The following is a 13,231-nucleotide window of genomic DNA, read 5'->3' on the forward strand; positions in this document are numbered from 1 at the left end:
CGGTTTTCCGGCCGTTTCCTCATCTGAAACCATCTCTAAACATAACAATTTGTTTGGTAAATTGGTAGTACCGATTCAAGTTTTTGGTTGGGGTTCTTGCCCTAGTCTAACATTCAAGACTCACACAACTACCGATTCAATTTACAGATTTTACACAGTTTAACCAACATCAATTTCAGCATATACAGTTCCAATTAGGGCTAACTTAACGGCTTATCACTACCCACGACATATTATCCCATAATACCCATTAATCGACGATAAACCCCCCTTACCTGAGTTAATCCGGTGATTCTAAGCTTTAGCTTTTCCGTTCTTCAACCGTGCTCTTCAGTTTTTCTCTTGCCCTTTTTCCTCTTCTCTGCAGCTTCTCAACTTTTCACGTGAAAACCCTTCTGTTCCAAATGAGGCTCTTTTCTCTTATTTCCAACTTATATATTTTCCAAATAATAATAATAATAATGATAATCCAACAAATAATAGTAATAATAAAATTCCCAATTATTTAATTAAATTAATAAATAATTATTAACTCAATTTTAAATAATTATTTTATTATTATCGGGGTGTTACAGCGGCAACTGTGGTTTTCGAGTTGTTTTTGGCTTGCTCGATAAAGGAAAGCACGACCACCAATTTATCTGCCATCATCTTATACAAGAGTTGACAATGCACGAGAAATCATACACGTCGCTATATATTCTTGTTCCTTGTGTTAGTGGTCTGACACCATTTGAAAAATGGATGTGCTTTCCTAAAATAGAACATCTTATAGAAAGTGCTTATGATAGCGTGTGTATTGATTTGACACGTTATGATGTCTCATAAACTTTTTTCTCACTTCAGAGTAGGCCACGTCAAAATCCATCTGGACGCATCATGTGTGTTGGATGGCTTTCAAAAACACAACATTTTGTTAAAGTTTATTTGAAACTGGGGTGTCCTATATCAAAGACATCACCGAAGTGGATGTCACATTTCACAAAAGAGGTTGAAACTTAGTCGAATCACTTTATGGAAAGGACGAAAGAGTTATGAAAGTTGGACGACATTGAAAGAGAATCAAATAAGGAAATGTCAAAGAAAGAACCATTAATATATATATATTTAGATGGTGACGCATGTTTTGATGAATTTAAATTTTTATCTAACAATGTAACGTATTTTTTATATGTAATGTTATCAATGATGTAATCCCGATACAATTTGAGACTTACTTAATATATATTATTCATTAACGTTGTAGAATTTGACAGTAATTTTTTGACATTTTTTCTCTTTCAAAATTTTTTCATGCATATATCTTGGTTCTATATGAATATTGCTAAGGGTTTTGATTCTGAATATGCATCTCCTAACACACCGTGTTTTAATTGTTAAATCAACTAAATAGGAGACTTTATGGATGTGCATCTCCGTAAACACCCTTATTTGTAAAAAAAAAGTAGGACATGTTCGAATATGCATCTCTAAAATATGCCCTCATAAGAGAATAATGTTTTTAAGGAGCAAATTGGTCTAAGATTTGCATAAATAAGGGGTCTCTCATCCCATGTTCTTTACAAAAATACAACACACCAAAAGGAGTACATATCCCCCAACTTGCATTTGTGTATTTCATAGGTGCAAATCTCCACTTCAATTTATGGTATTTGATGGCACACCTCTCATTGATATAAAATCCAAACTGAATGCTCTCTTGCGATATCCTGTGATAATGTTGACAAACTCGAGTATTGTTTATCCTCTATTGATGATGAAAGAAAGATATGGTTGAACGGAATATGGATGGAGACTTAAAGGTTATGTGAAATAAATGTTTTACTATCGTTATTCATCGAAAGGTCCAATTAAAATGGATGTGATGATTGCAAGATCGATCAAAGATATTCTAAAGATATTGTAATCTCCGGAACCGTTCGTTTGTAATGATATAAGATGTTAAATTTATGTTAATGATTATTTATATAATGTTGAGTAATTTAATATTAATTTTTGTTTTTTCAACATTCTACAACTGTTTTTGGTTTCACCTGTAAACTACCCATTGACAAACTGAGTGGAATTGGAAAACAACTAGTCTATTGGAAACAACCTAGACCATCTTTAAATTGTAAGTGAAATTTGAAAGAAGCTAAGCACGTCCTACAACTAGAGCTTTTTTTCCAAAGGGCCTTATAATTGATTTGTTGTTCGTCTATTTCCAGCATGGAGAAAGCTTTGAGTACCTTTTCAAGCAAAATGCGACTATCCAAACTAACAAACTAACTTGGTTTTTCTCCCTGCATGGCTGCTGCATGGCCTTGCTATTAGCTAACTTGGTTTTTCTCCCTGCATGGCTGCTGCAATGCTTGAACAGTAAGGATTCTGAAGGAGCACAGCTATAGGAACTACACGTTGGAAGATTGGGTTTAGTAGGAACCAATCCACATTTGTGACAGTTTAAACTCATGCTAGTCCCCATGTCATTAGACCTAAAACTTCGGTTGTAAGAGCGCTCAAATTTGAGTCATTGCACTCTAATGTTATACCCTTCGGGGTTTTTTCTCTTTATTGCTAAAATGAAAAGGTTAATACAATGCAACACCAATCTAAGTTCTTTTTTATACTAATTTTATCCCTCCAAAACTTTATCAGCATTTCGTTGATTCTTCTTGTCATCACCATTTACATTGACATAAATGTACATAAAATGTAAAAGCTGCAAGTACAAGTGCTTTTAACATCCAAATGTTTAAAATGGAAAAAACAAATATAAAAATACTCAACTCGGGCTACATAACTGTTTAAAAAACAGCAAATATAAAAATTTTCAAAAATGTATGAAAATCATGCACGAAAATATGACCCAACACATAAGGTTTCTACCCTTTCCCTAACAATAATAAAAGACAACATATCCTTTTCCCAAAGCAAGCAAAAACAATGAATGTCAAATTACAAGCAAACTTTCAAATGTCGCTCATCCGCACCAACTTGATATAAAGTATTCGATCGTCCCTTCCAGTGTTGCTCTCCAGCAATGCACTCTGTACAAGCTCCTGTATTTGTAGAGAACATTAGAATAGAGTCGTGGGGAAACAAAAATAACTAACAAACTTGGGAAGTTTTCACACCTTCACATCCCTGTGAGAAAGGAACATCCCCAGATTGTGGATTATTATTCGCATATCTTCAACCTAGAAAAAAAAAACATTTTTTATCATTCTTGAAGGATGCAAATAAACTATATAAACAATAATAAAAATAATAAAAACCAGGGTTGTTACCCTAACGTAGCCAACACGATTCCGATCGAAAAATCGAAAAGCCTGTAATTAAAAATAAATCAAAACATTATTTCATTGAAGCTAAATTATGATACATAGATGACCAAATAAAAGCAATATATAACCAACTGAGACATAGTATACAAGAAAAACAGGTACCTTCAACAATTCTTTGTCCACAACAGCCTCTTTAACAGCAGAGGCATCTTTCTTAATTTTATCAACCTTGCTTTCCTTTTCTTCATTGAGTTGAACATCATCCTTGGACTCCTTCACCTCGTCTTTAACCTTTATTTCTCCTTTAGAAGTTTCATCAGCTGCTTTCTCCTTGCTAGTAACATTTTCAGATTCATTCTTTGCATCAGCCTCTAGCTCAGCATTTTTATCATCAGATGAGTCCTGTTGGGGACTACCACTTTCCATTTCCTCATATTCTTCCGGATCCTCTTCTTCTGGATCTTCCTCATCGGATGCATTTTCCATCTTCACATCCTCCTCCTTATTGCTAGAATTATCATTCTCGGCAACAGCTTTCTCGTTATCTGCTGGAGTTGGATTTGATGTTTCTGTATTTGTCTCAATCTTAACAGAAGGATCATCACCTTTTTGACGTTTTGTGGGAGACGTTTTTGCACTATCCTCCTCTTCCCGCTGCCTCTTTCGCTGAGCTCTTTTGGTGACGAATTTTTCACGCAGTTTCTGGAAAAAAATGGTAAACCTAGTTAAACCGTCATTAGAGAATCAAGTCAAACATAACCTGACAAAAAGCAACCTTGACCAACCTGAAGAAAAGTCAAAATCCTACTACCCATTTGAAACTGAAGCATTTCATAAAATGATTCAGCAAACAATGAAAGCTGCAAAAATAACAGGGAAATTCCATTTTGAATCAGCGACGGTCCGATACACAAATAACGGAGAGAAATGTTCCATAGAAAAATAAATAAGAATGTGTAAACAGACCTCAATTGTTGATTCTTCAACATCTTTGTCAGAATAATCCAACAATGAATCCAGAGACAGTGACAATGATCGTAGCTGTTAAAGAATTGACATTAGATTTAAAGTGTGTACATAAGATAGTATGTGTAAATGTTTCTAGCAAAAAATACCGTACTTTAGAATCTTTGGTCGATTTTGTTTTAAGTATAAATCCGGGGTGCCGAGGAGGTTCATCAGATTTCTTCTTCTCTTTCCCTTCTTTACCCGATTTGCTTTTAGGCTCATCTTTCTCTTTTGTTACTTTCTCATCTTTTGATTTATCCCCAACTTTCAGTTTCCCCTTGACAATTGGAGTATCTTTCTCAGAGGCATTCTGTTTATCTATCTTGGATCCACTTTTTTCTCCAGTTTTGGATCCACTTTTTTCTCCAGTTCCTTTTCCATCCTTATTGTCATCTTTGTCAGACTTCACTTCATTTTTATTGGAATCGCCTGAAGCTTCTTGCTTTTCAGAGGTTGTTGGCTTTAACTTTTTCTTAGGAACTACCTTGACAATTTTCTTTGTCACCGGCACAGTTTTTGTATCTGCATCAGTGGCCTTCTTGCTAGTGCTCTGTGTGTCGTCATTTGCATTCTCTTCATCCTTTTTATCAGACTTCGGGTCTTTTTTATTGGAATCAGTTGCATCATCTTGTACCCCAGAAGTCGGTGCTTTTAACTTTCTTTTGGCTACTACTTTCACAGGTTTTTTGCCCTCAGTCACTATGGTGTTGGCATCAGCAGTCTGCTTGTCAGTGTTGTTGGTATCATCCTGTGCCTGAGCTGCCACAACATTTCCTTCATTTACTACAGATTTAGATGCCTCATCAACCACCTTCTTTTTAGGTACCCGCTTGATAATTTTCTTCTTTTTTATTGTCTTCACAGTAGAATCATCGGTGCCTGTGTTAACTGCTGTATCCAGCTTGTCCAGAGGCTTATCTTCAAAACTGTTTATTTCCTTATCATTTTTACCAACAGGAATATCCTCCGCAAGAATACCTTCCCCAGAAGTTAGAATCCCAGTAGGACCCACAGAAGACTTGACCTCCTCAACAGGCACATCTGATGTAGCCACTTTATCTGCAACATCCTTGTCATCTGGCTTGTCAGTTTGTCTCTTGGCAGTATCGTTTGTCTTATTGACAACTTTCTTCACAATCTTCTTTATAATTTTCTTCTTCACAGGCTTAACACTTCCTGTGGTTTGACCGGGGGTAGTTTCCCCTGGCTTTTTCTCTGCACCCTTACCATCACCTATGGCCGAGGCATCATTCTTAGCAGTTTTACTGTTGCTCAGTCCAGCTTTTTTTTCACTTACATCCTTAACAGCACTATTATCTTTCTCTTTTTTCTTAACATCAGATTTTCCAGATGCAGAAGATTCTTTCCTCTTACCTGATTTATATAAATTATTGAAAAAGAAAAATAATCAAAACTAGTTGTAAATAAAATTTGGGTGAGAAGAAAATGGTACTAAGTCATGCACAGGAGTATGTCTATGAAGCCGTGAATTAGAAAGATACAACTGTATATGATCGGGATAAGAAGGTGTAAGTAAGTAGTCTACTGACCATTTGATTCCTTGTTAGCCCTTGATTTCTGAAATATTACCAAAACAAGAGTAAAAGTTAATAGTAGAGAAAATATGGAAACAACCAGTGTTTTGCAATCCAATTCATCCAAAAAAATCATGAATGGAACGAACTAAACTAATAAATAAAATCAAACCTCTTTGTTTAGAGAAATTTGACGTTCTCTTTCAGCCACAGCTTTCTTGTGGGCGAGCCACTGATCACGCCATTCATCCAATGAAGGGAGGCAGTCAGACAAATCGGGAACATATAGTACAGTAATCTCCTTGTGGCTAAAGAAACCGTCTTTACCAATTCTATCATAATGTATCTGGAAAACACGCAACAGCTTTTGGTAACTAACTTTATGTTAAATGAGATTATATGACAAAGATATAACATAATCTCGAATGAAAGAAATATTAACAAAAGAAACAAAGAGTCAACAGATGTTACAAAAATCATCAAACCAAGCAAATGTAAAAAGGCTGCTCATCAACCTTAGACATGAGGATATACAAACTACAGCAGTAGACGTGAACAATTCAAATGATAGTTATTGACATGCTCCTTGTAGCAAAGAAAAATTAAGCTAAATACAGGTAAACTACAATAAATAGTCAAAAAATAAACTAATACCTCAAGGAATCGGTTCCAGTGTTGACATTTTTGCAAATCAAGCTGACTAATATCCTTAGAGTATCTGTAAGAAATTAGGGGGAATATCCATTATTCAATAAGCACAAGTTTTCACGGCAATAATCATGTCATGATATTAAGGTACAAACCTAAGGGCTGTTCTGATCAAAGAGTTATCATCATTAGATGGATCACCCCCATCAGCAGGTTCCCATGGACCGCCAACTGCCATGAAAGAATGATCCTTCTTAAGGATTGCAAACCTAAGGAAATTGCAAATATGAGGAATGCGGTCATCAACAATTTTATCAGATGACAGCTCCTCCAATGCACCTCTACTAAGCCCACTCATCAAAATTACCTGAAACAGGAAGAGAAAAATTACTCATTCAAACAGTAAAACACCAAATCTCAAGAATAAAACAGTTAAAATATCAATATCAAACAGAAGACCAAATATATGACACCAAATACCCATAAATTGAATAATCCCTATAAATATGAACTTGGTAGCAGCATGGAGCAGTCAGCAGAATAGCAGTAACTGGATGAGCAGTAAACAGAAGACTATGGGAGAGGGAGGTGGGTATTGCTGGAAATAGAACACTGGCTGGGAACTAGCAGTAACAGATAATAGCCGTCTCAGAAATAAGCACCAACCAACATGCCTAAACTTAGAGGGAACAAAATCAATAGTGTGCTGGACCATTTTTTTCCAGTAAAACATTATAATATTAGGGAAAAAAGATTTGGAGAAAAAGGCATCTGAATAGAGGCTAGGGTAGCAGGAAAAACAATGGGTTTAGCCAAAATACACTTAGAGGGAACAAAATTAATAGTGTGCTGGGCCATTTTTTTCCAGTAAAACATTAAAATATTACGGAAAAAGATTTGGAGCAAAAGACATCTGAATAGTGGCTGGGGTGGCAGGAAAAACAATGGGTTTAACCAAAATACACTTGGGTAGCTAGAAGATAATCGGAGAACAAATCCACTTATCAAGAACAATTAAAGGTCTCTGGCCAATGATCACTTCTCATGAACAATTATTTGTATACTACTGTAGAAGTCTCTTGATAACAAACAATAGAGTTAAAGATCTCAAAAACATATTTTGCTCTTAAATTACTACTGAGAAAAAACTACACAACTCAAAAATATTGTATGCGACAACATATGGAGGACAATAATCACATTTAACAGAAATAAATCCAATTTATCATATAAAATAAAGAGAAAAGTGTAGTTTAAAACTTAGATCTTAAACCTACTTTGGCATTCCAAACTGTATTTCCTTGTTCTGAACTTGTAGGTTGTCCCGACAAAAGCTTGCCAGAAGTGCCTCTGGCACTTTCTTCTTCAACAAAATCATGCTCAAAACTGCTCAAAACATATTCATTCTACTTTTAATTTCTCAAACACAATAACATGATGAGTACCTTAAGGAATGAATGCAAAATCAATTAAGAACATATTCTACGCATGAAGAGTAAAGCTTTTTATATTAGAAAAAAACAAGGTAAAACATCAAGTAACTTTCAGGAAAACAAAATATTGTGAAACCAAATACTATAGAAATGTTACCACCACCAATCAACTAAACTTTAAAGGTGTCTCTGGCACTTTCTTCTTCAACAAAATCATGCTCAAAACATATGCATTCTACTTTTAATTTCTCAAACACAATAACATGATAACCACCTTAAGGAAGGGAATGCAAAATCAATTAAGAACATATTCTACACATGAAGACATCCCACCACCACCAATCAACTAAACTTTAAAGGTGTCTCTGGCACTTTCTTCTTCAACAAAATCATGCTCAAAACATATGCATTCTACTTTTAATTTCTCAAACACAATAACATGATAACCACCTTAAGGAAGGGAATGCAAAATCAATTAAGAACATATTCTACACATGAAGACATCCCACCCAAATATTATTAACCACATATTAGATTAATATTTGTGTGCTTCTCTTACTAGAGAAATTCAAGATATCCCAATTACAAAACAGACAAATGAAATCTCAAACTTTTGAACTGATGGTAAATAATCAAAAGCTACCAAATATTACAGAAATAGTTTGCATCTTAAAACAGAAATTAGAGATATTTAGACTACAAAATCAGACATATATTCTCAAAATTTTGAACTAGAAGAGCAAATAATCAAAAGCATTTGAGACATGAAGAGAGGTACCTGACAGGAGTGTGTATAGAGAGTTTAAGGTTTTCCTTTGGCCAGTTCACAACAGCCTGAAGCATATGAACAAAATAATGTCTAATCAAAATTGAGCCCTTAGCCTAAAAGAAGCAAGTTGATATATGCTTATTTTGTTCTTAAAAATTCAAGCATATGCTTATTGAGATATATTTTAGAAAAAAATGATTATCTCCCCAAAAATAACTATTACCGGACGCAAGTAAACCCGTGTGTACCTTGGAGAATTCGGGAGAGATGAAGAGTCGGGGATACCGCTTATCGATTGAGAGGTAATCCCTCTCAATATTTACCAAGCAAGAAGGGTAAACCTGTTCGTGTAGTTTAGGCAATGTAAACTCACAGTTAATATAACTAATATAACTTAAGAAATCATGCAACAGTAATATAATAGACAAAAGAACAAAACAGAAAACAGTTCTATGTGGAATCAATAAGGATAGAAATACTCTTAAAATCATATACGCTCTTTAACAAGATTTGAGTGAAGGCTGCAGAGAACTGCTGAGTACTAATTGAAAGACGTCCCAAAATTAAGAGCAATGTCCAACAATAAGGAACAAATAGAAAGGAGGGATAAAAAGGAACGAATCACCAGACAGAAGAAATGCAAAAAACACATGGGTGTGAAGAAAAGTAACAGAAAAGAGCAATTAAAACCCAAAAGTAAACAAGACTTCTGAGGATGCTCAACGACGACTTTGAAGAGAAAGGGAAACAAATAAAACAGAAATGCCCCTGCATCATTAAATTGAATCATTTGGACAAGTAGAGAGCAGAAGTGAACTTCTCAATAAACCTGAGTCCAACGTTTTAAACAAGTTCAAGTGCAAAACTAATAGCTATAACAGGAATTAATATATCTTTTTAAGCAATTATCCAAGGATCTCCAGAGGAAAATAAAGCAGGACAATAGGCTCCTTGAAGAGGGATATTCTCATAGTTTAAGTTCTCATTCCTTTTACCTTGCAGACATATTCTCTCCGTTTTTCTTTAACAGGTGAACGGTGCCTTCAGCATAACAGAACATTAAGTTAGTTACAAAATGCTGCAAGATATACAAGCAGCTAGTTATTCAGAACCTGAGCAGGACGCAGAAATAGAAAAATCATCCACCTATGTAAAGCACGATGTGGGGAGTCCCGTCGTGAAGATTTCCCCTCCTTCGTCAAAGACGACCCGCGAGGATCCTTTGAAGTACTACGAGGGTCCTTGGAGGATCTGACTGGAGTTCGTTCAGGCCTAACTTCAAGTGCTCGTTTGCGTTCTCGCTCCCTCTCCTTTTCACGCCGTTCCAACATGCGCTCCTTTTCCCGCTCCTTTTCTCGTTCTCGCTCCCGTTCTCGCAATCGTTCACGTTCTTTGTCTCTTTCTCTGTCCCTATCTCTATCACGCAAGCGGTCCCGACGTCGTTCGTCTTCCCTTAGTTCAAATTCCCGAAGATAACTAGCCCGGTCATCCTTCCGATCAGTAGGTCCACCATGTGGCAGCAGATTTCCTGGGTAATCTAAATCCATAGCATTTCCATGAATACCTTTTCCGCTGGCATAGTCCCTACCAGGTGGCAGGCTCACTCCATAACCAGGATTTGACGCATTCTGGGAATACAAAAGATCATCCACGTTTCTCCTTGGTGCTGCTCCTAGTATTGATGGTGCATGTTGTCCACTATAGGAAGTAGCACTTAGCATTGATGAAGCATGGGGATCGGAATCGATCCTTCCTCCATAAGACATTAGATCTTGGGTTGGATGGCGACTTGCAGCAGCCCTAGCTGTAAGATAATCAGTTTGTCTGCCAGAAACGGGTCGCTACTTAGTGTAGGTAGAAATATTTTAATTATTTAACACATCTAGGCACTGTTGAACAGCTTCAGCCCAGTTTTATCAGAAACTTTAGATTAAACAGCTGCTTTTCATAAAACCCCCGGAATAGAAAAAATGAACCATATTCATTAAGCAAAATAATATTATTTTCAAGTGATCATTGAGCAGAGCATTAGACAAACAAACATGATGCAAATTTTTCGAGAAATAAAACTTGAGAAAGAAAATACCTAGCCCCCCCATCCAGTGAAGCAGCTTGCAGAGAGTGAGATTTCAGCAATTGCTCTTGTCGAAGCAAAGTTCCCTGATCAATGCGGTCATAAATTTCTGATTGCTGAATTATATAATGAGTGCAATATGATTACAATAAAAAAGCATGCATGAAACCTAAAGTGCATTGGTAAGACTTACAGGTTCCTAACACAAACACTCATATAAACCAATAAAGCAACCACAATCTCTTTCTAGGAGTAAAACATACCTGATGTGGATGATTGTATCCAACAGCATCAGTAGAATAGCGTCCAGTTTGATCACTCGGTAAATCCCTACCAACGTAACCACTCGGTCGTTCTCCATATTGCCTTCTATCTAGTCCAGAATAATCCAAACTCTTGTCACCATACAATTGATCAGATTTGTGGCCATACCCATGGCTTGAAGAGGGAACATAGTCACCAGAAGCAAACTTGGGTGAATCTGAAACACCTAAAGAATACCCTCCACGAGCATCTAAAGCTGATGAAGCAGCTCCCTTGGTACTCAATGAAGGAACCTGTACATGAGAAAAAAATACAATCAATTCTCCACATGAAGCACGGCAAATGAACATAATAAAGTATATAAAATGAGAGACTAAAAATAAAAGCTGACCTGCGGAGCTGTGCTCAAAGCAGCTGACCCATAAACAGAACTATACTGTCCTCCATACTGAGCAACAGCGGTATGAGCCCTATAGTTACCAACGTCAGCCTCCTGAGAACTACCTAATATACCTGAATGCCTTGAAGCTGCAGAATGCTGGGCAGCATCATGTCCACCAACGGAAGCTCCGGAATAATTAGTACTCAGCTACAGTCACAAAATCCAAAATCAACCTCATAATCTACCAAGCTATTGATAAAAATCCACTCTTCAAGTATGATAATTTACTTATGAAACAATTTAATGAAAAATACTGAAAGATAAGAGAAGTTGTTGAAATATTTCGAAACACTTACGTTTTGACCGTATCCGGATTGACCTGTGTACGCTTGGCCGTAAGCGCCACTCCCTCTGGAAGAATACATGTAGGTCGTTCAAGAGCGACCAATCCTGAAACCAAAAAGAATTGATCAAATCGCTCGTTAGAATTACAACAACAACGAAAAAGATTGGGGTTATTTTTCCTCTTGATTTGAATTTTTCACTCACGGATTGAAGAAACAATCGCGACACGCGGATTTGTGGGGAGACTATGAAGATGAGAAAGCGATTGACTCAAATGGAGGAAAAGAGAGGGCAAAGAAACCCTAGAAGGAGCTGAAAAGAGAGAGTGAGTGAAACTCTGTGTGCGTTATCTCGATTCCAAAGTTGTGAAAAAAACCAAGTATGAGAATGACGCAAGGGTTTTCGTTTAGAGGGAATCTAATTGCGACTCTACCTAGACCTCCCATCCACCAAAGATACAATCAAAAAAGTCTAAAATATCCTTTTAGTTAACAAGGTAAAAAAAAACTTAATTTTTTTTTCCTTCAAAAACATATTTCTCATTTTTGAAATTTTAGAATATTTGTACTCTTAAGTGAGATCAAAATCTCCGAACACAAAATTACACAATATGTATATGATACTATTCGGCTCTTTCTCGATTTCGACGATGTGTTGGAGGTGGTACATGCAAGACAATTCAACGCTTAAGTCAATGAGTGACCAGGACATGGAATGAAATTATTTAGATTTTCTAGAAATGTGTACCTTGTGGTGTTTGTTATTTCTTTTAAAGGAGTCTTATTAGGATTTATGTAGGTTTCCTTCTTTTAGTTTTAATCAAAATCGTTTATATTGCCAAATGTCAGGGTTTGATTTGTTTTGTGATTCAACAGTTTTGCCTTCATTTTATGCTTTGATAGGATGTTTTTTTAAGAAAGATATATGCATGTTCTCAAGTCCTAGAACTTTCTGCTCGGTGACAATGTTATGACATCATCCTCATTAATATCTGCCTTTTTGGCCTATATGATTTTTCTCTTGTAGAAAATAGACTTTTTGTAACACCAGATTACAACGGACTTCCTGTTAATCGTGGTAATGACTCTTTTTTTGTGCTTTTTTTTCTATTTACCAAGGACGTTTGACTACGGTCATAGTTAGCAATTGTGGTGAAATCTACCTAGTAGGGGTTCGAAACTCAACACCAACAATTTTTTATTTTTTGGTTACAAAATAGGTTTCTCCTTGTATATCATCATGGTTCATATTATCAATCGTGGTGTAAGGTGTTATCATTTCATCATGGTTCTTATTATGAACCTGGTGAAAGATTTTACATATTTATATATAAGCAAAATTATCTCTCACTTCACTACATAACAGTCGTCTCTCTTAAAATAAAACATTAACATATCTCCCACTTGTCTCTCTCGTATATCTTAATATCCATTAATGTTTCGACAATCTTTCTTCACAAACATTCAAAATGGAACCATCAAACTTGTGCAGTGAACTCGTCTTCTTT

At 36.0% G+C, this 13,231-nt stretch overlaps 1 protein-coding gene across 2 annotated transcripts; it reads right to left on the reverse strand.

The window, feature by feature from the left end:
* Positions 1-2,733: 2,733 nt before the first annotated feature.
* Positions 2,734-12,154, reverse strand: LOC127119477 (protein SHORT ROOT IN SALT MEDIUM 1). Of its 2 annotated transcripts, none has more exons than XM_051049711.1 (21): positions 11,929-12,154; positions 11,736-11,829; positions 11,389-11,586; positions 10,997-11,290; positions 10,746-10,849; positions 9,806-10,483; positions 9,655-9,700; positions 8,908-9,000; positions 8,669-8,724; positions 7,735-7,843; positions 6,613-6,824; positions 6,464-6,527; positions 5,982-6,155; positions 5,825-5,852; positions 4,387-5,648; positions 4,233-4,307; positions 4,052-4,126; positions 3,429-3,968; positions 3,270-3,311; positions 3,117-3,179; positions 2,734-3,041 (listed from the first exon to the last, which is right to left on the reverse strand). In XM_051049711.1, the coding sequence occupies exons 2-21, from the start codon at positions 11,802-11,804 to the stop codon at positions 2,952-2,954; spliced, it is 4,272 nt and encodes a 1,423-aa protein (XP_050905668.1). In that variant the 5' UTR covers positions 11,805-11,829; positions 11,929-12,154; the 3' UTR covers positions 2,734-2,951. The 2 variants fall into 2 exon arrangements, with proteins under 2 accessions (XP_050905668.1, XP_050905669.1); XM_051049712.1 differs by having other exon boundaries at positions 10,746-10,819; positions 11,929-12,153.
* Between the last annotated feature and the right edge of the window lie 1,077 nt (positions 12,155-13,231).

Source organism: Lathyrus oleraceus, chromosome 2, assembly GCF_024323335.1.
Source record: "Lathyrus oleraceus cultivar Zhongwan6 chromosome 2, CAAS_Psat_ZW6_1.0, whole genome shotgun sequence".
Classification (NCBI taxonomy): domain Eukaryota; kingdom Viridiplantae; phylum Streptophyta; class Magnoliopsida; order Fabales; family Fabaceae; genus Lathyrus; species Lathyrus oleraceus.

Coding starts and splice junctions, on each gene's coding strand:
- LOC127119477 (XM_051049711.1), bottom strand. CDS start 11,804: ATGTATTCTTCCAGAGGGAGTGGCGCTTACGGCCAAGCGTACACAGGT. Junction 11,291..11,388: donor CTTTGAGCACAGCTCCGCAG/GTCAGCTTTTAT, acceptor TCTCATGTACAG/GTTCCTTCATTGAGTACCAA. Junction 4,127..4,232: donor TTGAAGAATCAACAATTGAG/GTCTGTTTACAC, acceptor TTATTTTTGCAG/CTTTCATTGTTTGCTGAATC.